A 12,437-nucleotide genomic window follows, 5' to 3' on the forward strand; every position below is an offset into this window, starting at 1 on the left:
AGGGGCAGATGGATCTCTGGTGGGGGGGCAGATGAATATTTGCTGGGGGGGCAGATGGGTATCTGGTGGGGGGGCGCATAGATATCTTGTAGGGAGGGGCAGATGGATCTCTGGTGGGGGGGGCAGATGGATCTCTGGTGGGGGGGCAGATGGGAGCGCGGGGGGCAGGGAGGTCTGCTGCCACTCTGCGGGCAATCGGTGGGGGGGCAGGGAGGCAGGGGTGGTAATCGGTCTGGGTAGTGGGGGGGTGGATAAGGGGGACAGTGATGTGTGTGGGTAGTGAGGGGCATGGATAAGGGGGACAGTGATATGTGTGGGTAGTGGGGGGGGTGGATAAGGGGGTCACTGATGTGTGTGGATAATGGGGGGTTGGATAAGGGGGACAGTGATGTGTGTGGGTAGAGGGGGTTGGATAAGGGGGACAGTGATGTGTGTGGGTGGGGGGGGTAGATAAGGGGGATAGTGATGTGTGTGGGTAGTAGGGGGGATGGATAAGGGGGACAGTGATGTGTGGGTAGAGGGGGGGTGGATAAGGGGGACAGTGATGTGTGTGGGTAGTGGGGGGTGTGGATAAGGGGGACAGTGATGTGTGGGTAGGGGGAGGGGTGGATAAGGGGGACAGTGATGTGTGTGGGTAGAGGGGGGGTGGATAAGGGGGACAGTGATGTGTGTGGGTAGTGGGGGGGGGTGGATAAGGAGGACCGCGATGTGTGTGGGTAGTGGGGGGGGTGGATAAGGGGGACAGCGATGTGTGTGGGTAGTGGGGGGGGAGGGGTGGATAAGGGGGACAGCGATGTGTGTGGGTAGTGGGGGGGGTGGATAAGGGGGACAGCGATGTGTGTGGGTAGTGGGGGGGGTGGATAAGGGGGACAGTGATGTGTGTGGGTAGTGGGGGGGGTTGGATAAGGGGGACAGCGATATGTGTGTGCACCATTGCTCCCGCTCGTCGCCCTGAGCCGCTTTCCCCACTTTCTGCGACCCGGGAGCGATCTGACACGGGCGCGCTTTTTCAAATTTTTTTCTAACTGCGCATGCGCAGTTCAGAGCTCCAATCATTTCGGTCGTGCTAAGCCCCGCCCACAACGCGAATGGGACTGGAGATGTTTTTTTCAGGTTGAGTGCGTATGGGGGCACCTGAAAGCAGATCTCCAAGTCGGATCTGCATTGCGCCCCAGATTCAGCACTTGGAATGAAAATGGTAATATCGGGCCCTTGGTGTGAATGAGCTTAAAAGAACAGGAAAGAAAGTAAGAAAACTAGTTTACACTTACGTTGAGCCTTGAACAACCTCATGACATCGCAAGCATGTAGAACAAATGAAGTGCTTTTTAAAGTGCAGTCACCGTTTTCATACAGGAAAGGTAATTTTCACACAGCACATAATAATTTTGGTGGTATTAATATATAGTATTGACCAGTACACCAGGAAGAGTTTGCTGCACTTCAAATAGTGCCAGACAATCTCTTCCAATCAGGTGAAAGGACAGATGGGTACCTGATTTAATGTTCATTCTCTTGATCCCACCATCACATCAGACCCCTCCACTCCCATCATCTAATCATGGACAGGTAGTTGAATCTGTTTGAGATCAACAGTGAAAAACTTTCTTTTTGCCTTATTAATGCAATGCATGTCTATATAGCAAAAGTTTTGACATTTGGGGTTACATATACCATCTGCCTACCCCAACCTCTCACTCTCCAATCCATCAAATAACAACTGAATGAATTCTATGAAGTAGAGGGGATCCACTCTGTCAGCTTGACAGCGAAGGTGACAATTATTATATTAATGATACACCAAAACTGAGCTGTGTGCCAAATTAGAAATGTACCTATTTTAGCAAAGGAAAAAAAAGGAACATATATTTTTGAAATTATTGTCACAGAGCATTCCGAGGGTCTTCACTAAATTTGGTGTAAAGGAGGCACGGCGAGGTTGGAATGCAAACAAGAACCGATATGTTGACATCCTACCATGTGAGTACCATTGGAATCTGCTAACTAGGTGAAGCTATCTATCTTAATGATCTGCCATTAGTCAAAGGAAAACTGCATAGAATAATTCAATACTGAAATAATATCAAGAGGTTTGAGGGGAAAGATAACAGATTCATGCATTGTGTAGGGCAGGGCAGCAGCTGTTTTATTCTAATTCACTGCCAGTTATAATTCATTCTTGTTTCCTTTTTTTTAAAGAAAAGCATTCTTTGGCAATATAGCTTTTATTTAGTATCATACAATCCCTCCAGTGCAGACAGGCCATTTGGTGCATTGAGTTTGCACCGACTGTCCGACAGAGCATCTTACCCAGTGTCATCTTGGACACTAAGGGGCAATTTAGCATGGCCAATCCACCTAACCCATACAACTTTGGAGTGTGGGAGGAAACCGGAGCACCCGGAAGAAACCTACGCAGACACGGGGAGAACGTGCAAACTCCACATAGTCACCCAAGCTTGGAATCGAACCCGGGTCTCTGGCGCTGTGAGGTTGTAGTCCTAACCATTTCTTAGACAGCACCTTCCAAACCCGTGACCGGTACCATTTAGAACTGGAGCAGAAGATACATGGGAACAATGCCACCTGGAAATTCCTGTCCAAGACACTCACCATCCTGACTTGGAAATATATCACAGTTCCTTCACAGTCGCTGGGTCAAGATCCTGGAATTCCCTCTCTAACAGCACTGTGGGTGTACCTATACCACAGGGACTGCAGTGGTTTGCAGGACAGCTCACCACCACCTTCTCAAGGGTAATTAGGGATGGGCAATAAATGCTGGCTTTGCCAGCGACGCCACATCCCATAAATGAATAAAAGAAAAACATATTAATGGCTTGGTCAGTGCAAAACAAAATCTTTTATTTATACTCAGACTTTCTTTGGTGGTTGTACGTGATTAATTGATGAACATCGGAACAGTTGATGATTTAGTGAATTCTTCAAACAGAACTAACGAGGGTTGAATTTTCCTAACAGATGATTACAACCGTGTTCAGCTTTCTTCAGTTCCTGGAGAGCAAGGTTCTGATTATATCAACGCAAGCTTCATTGATGTAAGTATCAATGAAGTGACAGACAAATAATATTTAACAATTTATAGTTATAAACGTTGCTACAATCTTTATGGCGATGGGATGTCTTAAATCCTTTTGAAAGCAAAATACCTTGGGAGAATATGTTCCTTGGTTTCATATAAAACTACAACTTGGAAAAGGGTAAAAACTCTGATCTTGGCATGACTTCCAATTTGATATTTGGCTCAAATCCTAATCCCATTCCCAGGATCTACTTACATGAAGACCAGTGCGAATGTAGTGTTGGCCTGATCTTGCTCTTTTCTTTGATGAGTGGCTGTTAAGTATCATGGACTCCATTATAATGATGCTTAGGTCTTCATGCTTCATCGTTCAGGCAATGAGTTTTCCATCCGTTATGAATGAACTGAATCCTGATGATTGTACTGGTGGAACACTTTGATATTTTTAATTTTTATCCGACACAGGAATAATTAATTGTTAGTGCGCTGGTACCATATTTACCATTAATTACTATCTTTCGCAATAGGGTTTCAACGAGTCCCGGAAATACATTGCTGCCCAAGGTACGTTTAATTCTCTGTTTTATTGGTGATGTAGCTGAATCATATGTGTAAGGAAATCTCTGGCGTAGAAATGTTTTAATAGAAAGTTTGTTCAGTAACATTCCGGGTACAAAGTGGAGGATCATGGGGCAGTCTGCTCACAAGGTGTGCACAGCTGTTAGGGAGGGGTGGCCAAGCTCAACACAATGATTTCAGTGCAATCTTCCTTGCTGGAAATATGGATGGTGTTGAGGGCTTGGACAATGGGGTTTTAAGTCCTACTGCAGCAATGTCATGGACTGCAGTGGCTTTTGCAATGGAAGTAGAATAAATGATAAGGGAGGTAAAAAATGCCTTTTGTATCCCCAACTTGCTCTTTCTGTAGCCCAACCACTCATCGTAGCCCCTCACCTACTCTGTATACAGCCCACCCACTCTTATATAACTGATATCCTTGTTTATAGTCTATGCCTTATTATAACCCACCACTTCATTATATTCCCTCCATATACCCCACTGTCTTGTTACAGAGTCTATCCCATAGAGTCTGTATCACAGTTACATCTCCACCCACTTATTATAGAGCCTACCACATCATTTATACACCTCCCAGTCATTGTGGAGCCTGCCCCATCTGAACCTCTTCATTATGCACCCTGTCAAGTGGCAGAATGTGGAGGACAAAATAATTGGATTCTAACCATGTTTGGATTGTGAAAGAAGAGTTTTCATCACAAAGTATCTGGATGGGGCAAGCTGTCTAAATGGGACAGAATATCTGGCTGAGTAAAAATGTAGTGGCGGCAACAGAAATGCAAAGAGGATTTCTGCCAAAGTACCAAGCTGCATAGGACCAGCAGCTAACCACCCACCATGGGATATGGTGGAATAAATGGTATGGCCATGCAGGGCAGAAGCAGGTACAGAACCATTTCAAACGCAAGAGTTACCACTGACAGACAGACAGGGAAAGGGCAATGAGATGTAGTCGAGGAGGTTTCAAAGACAGGTGTTATTCACTGAAACTAAGGGGAAGTAGCAAAACAAGTTTTTTAAAAATGTGGTTCATTTATAGGGAAATAAATTGTTTGCTTTTTAACAGCATGGTTATTTTGGATGATGCAAAATTAAATGATCGAAATCCACGGTCATTGAAATAATTCAAAGAATAAAATAGCATACGTGTGGAGAGGAAATCTAGTCCAATGCTGGGATTAAAGATTTCAGTGAATGTCTTCTCCACAGAAGACGAGCTGATTGCACATCCTATACCACCAAAGTAATGGATAGAGTTTGTCAGAATCTTTAACTGTCTTCAGCTCTCTAACCCTATGTAATGTGCAAATATTTTAGGCTATCAAGATTTCCAGTCGAATCTCCCACAAATTATTTAAATCCTTCCCTCTTTCAGTGGTAAAATGATGACTGATTAATTGTACCACCTCCTCAGACATTTGCTTTTCACATAAGAGTGCTTTCTTCTTATCATTTACATTTTCTCTTGCATTTCATTCCTGTTCCTTCCCCTTGCCTCCAATCAATTTCTTGGTGTCACTCTGCCTGGTTTTGTGGCTTTACCTAACCTAAGCCTTCCCTGTATGTGGCAAAAATCAGGTGCCTTTACATGCACAGATCATGCAAAAGCGAGTCTATTATTAATTTAGGAAACATTTACACAGCAATGACTTCTGCTTTCTTTAGGCCCAAAGGAAGAAACATCTAATGATTTCTGGAAAATGGTGTGGGAACAGAAAGCAACGATCATTGTCATGGTAACTCGCTGTGAAGAAGGGAAGCGGGTAAGTCATATTCATCTCCAATTGATCATTTCTTGTTTTAACTTTGTGTCTGTAATAGTGACCTGCCTTGGGATAGATCCTCTCTGCTTATTTTCCCATGCTGCATGGACTTGTGCTCACCTCTTCAGTTGCTCCTAGGAGTCTCCCATTTTCAATTTGAAGTTTTTCTACCATAATTGTTTTCTTTCTTCCTCTTGCTTTACATCACTTTAATTGTCCTTCAATTATCGTCTTCCGAAGTTCTCATGCCTTAGAATATAGTCAATCAGCTTTGTTCCTTTTATTGACCATTGATAAGTAGCAAGTAACATTTGCAAGACAAAAGTGCCAAGCAATAACCATTTCCAAGAGAGAATCTTAACCATCTCCCCATGACATTCAATGGCATCATCATCGCTGAATACCGCACCATCAACATTCTGGGAGTTACCATTGACCAGCCTGTCTCCATGTTGTTAACCTCTATGACTCCATATAATTCCTGTGGCTGGAAGAGCAGGTCAGAGCCTGGCACTTCTGAGGCGAGTAACTCACCTTCTGATTCCCCAGAGCCTGTCCACCATCTGGAAGACACAAGTCGGGAGTGTGATGGAACACTCTCCACTTGCCTGACTGAGTGCAGCTCCAACAACACTCAAGAAGGTCACCACCATCCAGGACAAAACAGCCTGTTTGATTGGCATCCCATCCACCACCTTTAAGATTCACTTCCTCCATGCATAGTGGCAGCCATGTGTACCATCTACAAGATGCACTGCAGCAACTCAACAAAGCAAGCAGTTCAGGAAGGTAGCTCTCCATCATCTTCTCAAAGGCAAATAGGGATAGGCAACAAATGCTGGCTTTGGCATCAATGCCCGCATCCCATGAAAGAATAAAAACATTTCACTAATATTCTTTCCTCCTCCCACAATCATAGAAACCTTTTTATTGCTGTTGTGATCTCTCCAACTGACTCCATCTTTTTCCAGAGCCACATTTCACAACGTTCTCCTATTTCGATGTCTGCTTTTCGTAAGATCCAAGTTTCAGCCTGCATAGCAAGACTTTCCAAATCCTAATATCCTTTAGGGAAGGAAATCTGCCATCCTTACCTGGTCTGGCCTACATGTGACTCCAGACCCACAGCAAAGTGGTTAACACTTAACTGTCCTCTGAAGTGGCTTAGCAAGCCACTCAGTTCAAGGGGAAGTTCCGATGAGTAACTGATGCTGGCCTTGTCAGCAAAGGTCACGTCCCATGAAAAATATTAAAATATTGTGTCAAGAAAGGAGTGGGCTACTTATGCTAAACATTTGTAAAGAACCATTTTGTTATTTGTGCAAAGTAGAATTTTATATCAAAAATCTGAATTCTCCCATTATGTCAATTAGTTCTGTGTAACAAGACTTGAGGCAGAATGTTATTGCCCATTGCAGGGGCCTGTTTGTAAAATGTAGCAACCATTCAAAACTCCATTGACTTTGGCAGGAGGAGAAGTAAAATTGCTTCCATGATGTTGAATATTCCTGTTCTCCACTTTCAATTTGTTTTCTACTATATTCAAATGCCTCTGAGCATTCCACGTTTCAATCAAGTCAGTCAGCAGGTGACCCCACTTGCAGGCACCTACCAATGCCAGCAATTACAAACTTATTATGCTCACCTGACTTGTGCCAGAGTCCCATTCCAGTTACCAATTCTTCCACCCTGGTTGACAATGGGCATGGTCTCCAATCTGCATTACCCCATGACAACAAGTCCGAAATTAGGCAGTCTCTGTACCAATCTGTGTCCTATGTTGTAGCATGTTTATTTGGCATCATTTAGATTTCTTATTTCAAAAGTCAAAATTGACTCTTGTATGAATGGGCTCTATGTGGGAGGGGTGGTGGGGGGGTGGGGGGGGGGGTGGAATACTTTAGAATGCAGTTGTCATTAAAAAAACATATTTTTTCAGCCCAAATGTGTTCAGTATTGGCCTAATTTGGATGACGAGTCCAAGACTTTTGGTGACCTCACTGTAAGAATTAGCGAGGAGAAGTGGTGCCCAGACTATGTTATTCGGAAACTCTTCATTTCACACGTGAGTTTGAATAATTGGTTTCTACTCCACTCACAATTGCTACTCATGGCGACCGACTGAACAGATCACTGGTTGACATTTTGCTGTTTTTCTTTAGAAGGAGAAAACTCCTGAGCGAGAAGTGACACACATCCAGTTCATTAGGTGGCCGGACCATGGTGTTCCCGAAGATCCACACCTCCTTCTCAAACTGCGACAGAGAGTCAATGCGTTCAGAAACCTGTTCAGCGGCCCAATAGTTGTGCACTGCAGGTAATAAGAATTTCTTTTATTTAAGAATATTTTTGTTGAAAGTTTTTCATTTTACCCAAAACACAACAAATCCCAAAAATCTAGTACAGTACAGAGTAATCATTATTCCACATAAACATTAGGATTATATTCACTGGAGTTTGGAAGAGCAAGAGGGGTGGCACGGTGGCACAGTTGTTACTACTGCTGCCTCACAGCGCCAGGGACCCAGGTTCAATTCCCGCTTTGGGTCACTGTCTGCGGCGTCTGCACATTCTCCCTGTGTCTGCGTGAGTTTCCTTTGGATACTCCGATTTCCTTCCACAGTCCAAAAATGTGCGGGTTAGGTTGATTGGCCATGCTAAATTGACCCTGATGTCAGGGGATTAGCAAGGTAAACATGCGGGGTTACAGGAATAGGGCCTAGTTGGGTTTGTGGTCGGTGCAGACTTAATGGGCTCCTTCTGTACTGTAGGGATTCTATGGAATCTCATAGAAAATTGTAAAATTCTAACAGGGTTAGACAGGGTAGATTCAGAAAAAATGTTTGGATGGTGGGGGAGTCCAGAACTAGGAGTCATAGCTTGTAGATAAAGGCTAAACCTTTTAAAACTGAGGTGAGTAGAAATTTCTTCACCCAGAGGGTGGTGAATGTGTGGAATTCACTACCACAGAATGTACTGAGGCCAAAACGTTGTCTGGTTTCAAGTAGAAATTAGATATAGCTCTTGGGGCTAAAGGAATCAAGGGATATGGGGGGAAGGGGGGATCAGGATATTGAATTTGGTGATCAGCCATGATCAAAATAAATGGCGGAGCAGGTTTGCAGGGCCGAATGGCCTATTCCTGTTTCTAGTTTCTATGTTTCTGTACAGATAAAAACAAGCAAATATTCACACAGATAATTCAAATTTCGTAATGTGTCTCCTCTCGTACGGAGAAAGAAATGATACCAGATAGAATGGGAAACCTCAGGATAACAGAATAAAACCACGGGCACATAGCCCCATGGTGCACATCCTCTTCCACAGGGTGACCGGGACTGAGCTACACAATATACGGGATCCCTTATAGGGTAATATGCAACCAACTGGGGCCTAACTCAACATCACAGGACATCCAAGCAACAAAAGGATAACCCAGAAAAAGGGAAACCCGGGGATACTGCCATCAGTTCGGGGTGCGGTGTGGCAGTGTACACTCTCTTATACAGGAACCAGCAAGTCAAGGATTCGTACACATCACCTAGGCTTGAACCATAACAAACCTTCCTCATCTCCAGCCATATCCAAGGCACCGATCAGGCTCCCTGTCACTGGAAAACTTAAACCATTTTCCACCAAGGAAACCCTACCAAAAAGGAGAAGAAGAATTGTCAAGGCACCCATCAACAGGGTATCTCAGGGAGAGATACAACCCTCCTCCTTCCAAGATAAGGGAAACCTTCTCAGATTAGCTAGAACAAATCGGAACCTATATCAGCATCCAGTTACCCAGATAAAGAAAGGAAACCCCAAAGAAAGAGGAGCATCAGGATTATCCGATACATGCCAGACATGGTGGGCCATTTTCCCATCCTCGGGCCAGGAGAATCTCGCGGCGGCTGATGTGCGGTATTCGCGCTTGCGTTCCCACCCCGATAGCGTCCCCAGCGCCGGATTTCTGGCGGCGTCAGCTCCACGTCAGAAATCAGCAGGAAGTCTCTGGGCTTTCTAGCATCTCCACCCCCCCCCCCCCCCCCCCCCATCAGAGTGGTTCACTCCAGTGGGGATTACACGAGCTCCCCGCTAATGGGGAACTAGCAGCCCAACCCTGCTAGAGTGAAGGGGGGACAGTCAGGTCACCCAGAGGGTCAGGTGATGGTGGGGTGCCTGCTGGGCATTGGCACCTTGGCAGTGCCAGTTTATGCCCCTGGCACAGCCCAAAGGGCAAAGTCTCAATGCCCGGGGGAGCCTTGGCACTGCCCATCGGGCTTGAGGCAGTGGGAAGGGGGTGGGACCTGGAGGGGTGGGGCCTAGGGTGGCAGGCCTGGGGGGGGGGGCAGGGCCTGATCGGGGCGGGGCCTGGTGGAGATGGGGAGTCCCGCTGCCTCTGTGCAGGCAGGATCAGTGGGGGAAAGACGGAGGCCATTGATTGGAGGGGCAATTGTGAGGGGGGGGTCAGCCTGCTGGGGGGTTTGGGACTGTGGGGGAATGGGAATGAGGGGTGGTGGTGGGACTGGAGTTCATGTTTAACCTGTATGGTAAACTGATTGTTGTATTATTTTACAGTGCTGGGGTGGGTCGCACAGGAAGCTACATTGGAATTGATGCCATGATGCAGGGCCTGGAAGCTGAAGGGCGAGTGGATATCTACGGTTACATAGTCCAACTCCGTCGGCAACGCTGTCTCATGGTGCAGGTTGAGGTAGGATTATCTTTCTAACAAAACATTTCCTTTACATAAGTGGACTATGGTGCCAGTAACTTCACTGCCCAAATGTAGAGGGAGGGAGGGAAGTTGAGGGTAGATCATCATAGTCAAGCTTGGTGCTGTCCTTTTCTACACTGAGGCGTCCAACAGAAGTCACATCATTTAAAACGCTGATAGCCTTTTAAGGTGCCAAATTAGGGAGTTGGTGATATTAGTCATTGCGGTCTGCTGGTGATGGTCCAGACTCAAGCAATGGGGAATCTGATTTCTAGCAATCAGGTACCTGCCTGATGCTTCAAGAAAGTGTCCATCTATCATTGCAGACAATACAGTTGTGGTATGTTTGCTTCTGTAACGATCAAAGGAAAGGTCTGACTTTTACAACAAAGCTTCCGGTTTATGAATATCTAAACTTCTTTTGAAACCAATAAAATATTTTCAGTTCCCACACCAGGCATCCTTGAGACCCCTGTAGGTCTACTGATTGTGGTCGTCTTTTTCTATGAACCTGTACCCTCTGTGTTGTAATGACCCATGCTCGTTTACGTAGAGTCGTCATAGGAGAGAAACTTTGAATCACCTCAGTCTAGACTGGAGTTCAGCCCAGCTCCCAAGGTCAATTCATTGCATCCCCTTGATCCAGTTACACTTTTGTTTGTTGGCTTTCTGTTTGAGTATTGCTGCAAAAAGAGACATGCTGTCGAAGCGTTTTGTTTTGCTCTCATCAGGACAGAATCATAAGGATACCAAATTTCAAAGGGAACAACAATTTATACTGCATAATGAAAGGGTGCTCATTGGTATCATAGAGTAGAATTCCTTCAGTGCAGAGGAAGGCCATATGGCCCATCAAGTCTGCGCTGACTCTCTAACAGAGGGTCCCACCGAGGCCCTTTCCCATAACCCCACATATTTACCCCACTAGTCCCCAAACCTGCACATCTTGGGACACTAAGGGGCAATTTAGCACGACAAATCTTCCTAACTTGCACATATTTGGATGTGGGAGGAAAACCGGAGCACCCGGAGGAGAAATTCCACAAATTCCACACAGACAGTCATCTGAGGCCGGAATTGAACCTGGGTCCCTGGCACTGTGAGGCAGCAGTGCTAACCACTGTACATTTTGCCTAGACATTTTTTTTTTGTTTACAGAATTCAAGCATAAGTGAGCCCCATTGTGAGGCAACTGATAATCTTGAGTCGGTTAGTGTAATTCTTAACACACTTAGGATCATTAAGTAAGTGCTGCCCAATTGCAGAATTGGATCTAATGTTGGGCCCTGAGTTTTGTAAACATAGGCTGGTTTAGTACAGTTCATACAGTTGCGAAGGGCAATGATGGGATGTGCTGTTTGGTATGACCCACTAGTTGAGACATACAGCCTACATACTTAACATACATATGTACATACATTCATTCACACATACATGATGTAATCACCTGACCAATCAGAACCCACTTGCCTATCAATTCGCACCCTTTCTCATGCAGTATGAATTGTTGTTCCCTTTGAAATTTGATATTCTTGTGATTCTGGCCTGATGGGTGCAAGATGAAAAGCTTCAACAGCATGTCTCTTTTTGCAGCAGTACTCGAATTCAGTACAACCAACCATTTCATTCTTTCATCACCATGAACCGCTACAAAAATGGGTGATTAACAGAGAAACATAGTGTAGAATTCGTTTTTCGAAGTCGGATCAAAAACTGAAGAGACACAGGGTTCTCCGAAAGCCTTCTTTATTGCATCGGAGGAGAGATCGCAAGACCATGCACATCCAGCATGGGTTCGTGAGTCTCTGTCTGACTTACAAAACAGTTTTCAGTTATACCCGACGGAGATACATCCACATACTTCTGTTACTTTCAAGAACAAAAAGCGATAGCCACGTAAAGACATGGCTATTAAAGTTCCTGATTAGATTAATTTCAAGGACAAAAGGCCAATTGATAAGGCCCTGCCCTCCGAAGCCAGAACCACAATTACCTATTAGCAGTTTCTTCAACATGATCATTAGTTTCGCTTGTCACCCACAGTCCAAAAATGTGTGGGTTAGGTTGATTGGCCGTGCTAAAAATTGCCCTTAGTGTCCTGAAATGCGTAGGTTAGAGGGATTAGTGGGTAAATATGTAGGGATATGGGGGTAGGGCCTGGGTGGGATTGTGGTCGGTGCAGACTCGATGGGCCGAATGGCCTCTTTCTGTACTGTGGGGTTTCTATGTTTCTATGAGGAGGTGTAGCGCTATCCCATGGGGTTCTAAGTGGGCGCCCATATATTATCTCAGCGGCATTTAAACCGTTACCGGTATGGAGGGTAATGCGCATATGATAGAGTGCCAA

The 12,437-nt window shown here is 45.2% G+C and overlaps 1 protein-coding gene across 26 annotated transcripts in view; it reads left to right on the top strand.

Annotated features, from left to right (window-relative positions):
- ptprc (protein tyrosine phosphatase receptor type C) overlaps window positions 1–12,437 on the top strand; it is a 249,401-nt gene that overhangs the window by 216,725 nt on the left and 20,239 nt on the right. For all 26 annotated transcript variants that reach the window (XM_078218153.1, XM_078218155.1, XM_078218154.1 and 23 more), the window contains 7 exons: window positions 1,890–1,980; window positions 2,983–3,059; window positions 3,571–3,607; window positions 5,288–5,385; window positions 7,325–7,450; window positions 7,548–7,702; window positions 9,952–10,087. In XM_078218153.1, coding sequence (XP_078074279.1) covers window positions 1,890–1,980; window positions 2,983–3,059; window positions 3,571–3,607; window positions 5,288–5,385; window positions 7,325–7,450; window positions 7,548–7,702; window positions 9,952–10,087 — 720 coding nt within the window. The remainder of the gene's footprint in view (window positions 1–1,889; window positions 1,981–2,982; window positions 3,060–3,570; window positions 3,608–5,287; window positions 5,386–7,324; window positions 7,451–7,547; window positions 7,703–9,951; window positions 10,088–12,437) is intronic.

This window comes from Mustelus asterias, chromosome 8 (genome assembly GCF_964213995.1).
Source record: "Mustelus asterias chromosome 8, sMusAst1.hap1.1, whole genome shotgun sequence".
Lineage (NCBI taxonomy): Eukaryota > Metazoa > Chordata > Chondrichthyes > Carcharhiniformes > Triakidae > Mustelus > Mustelus asterias.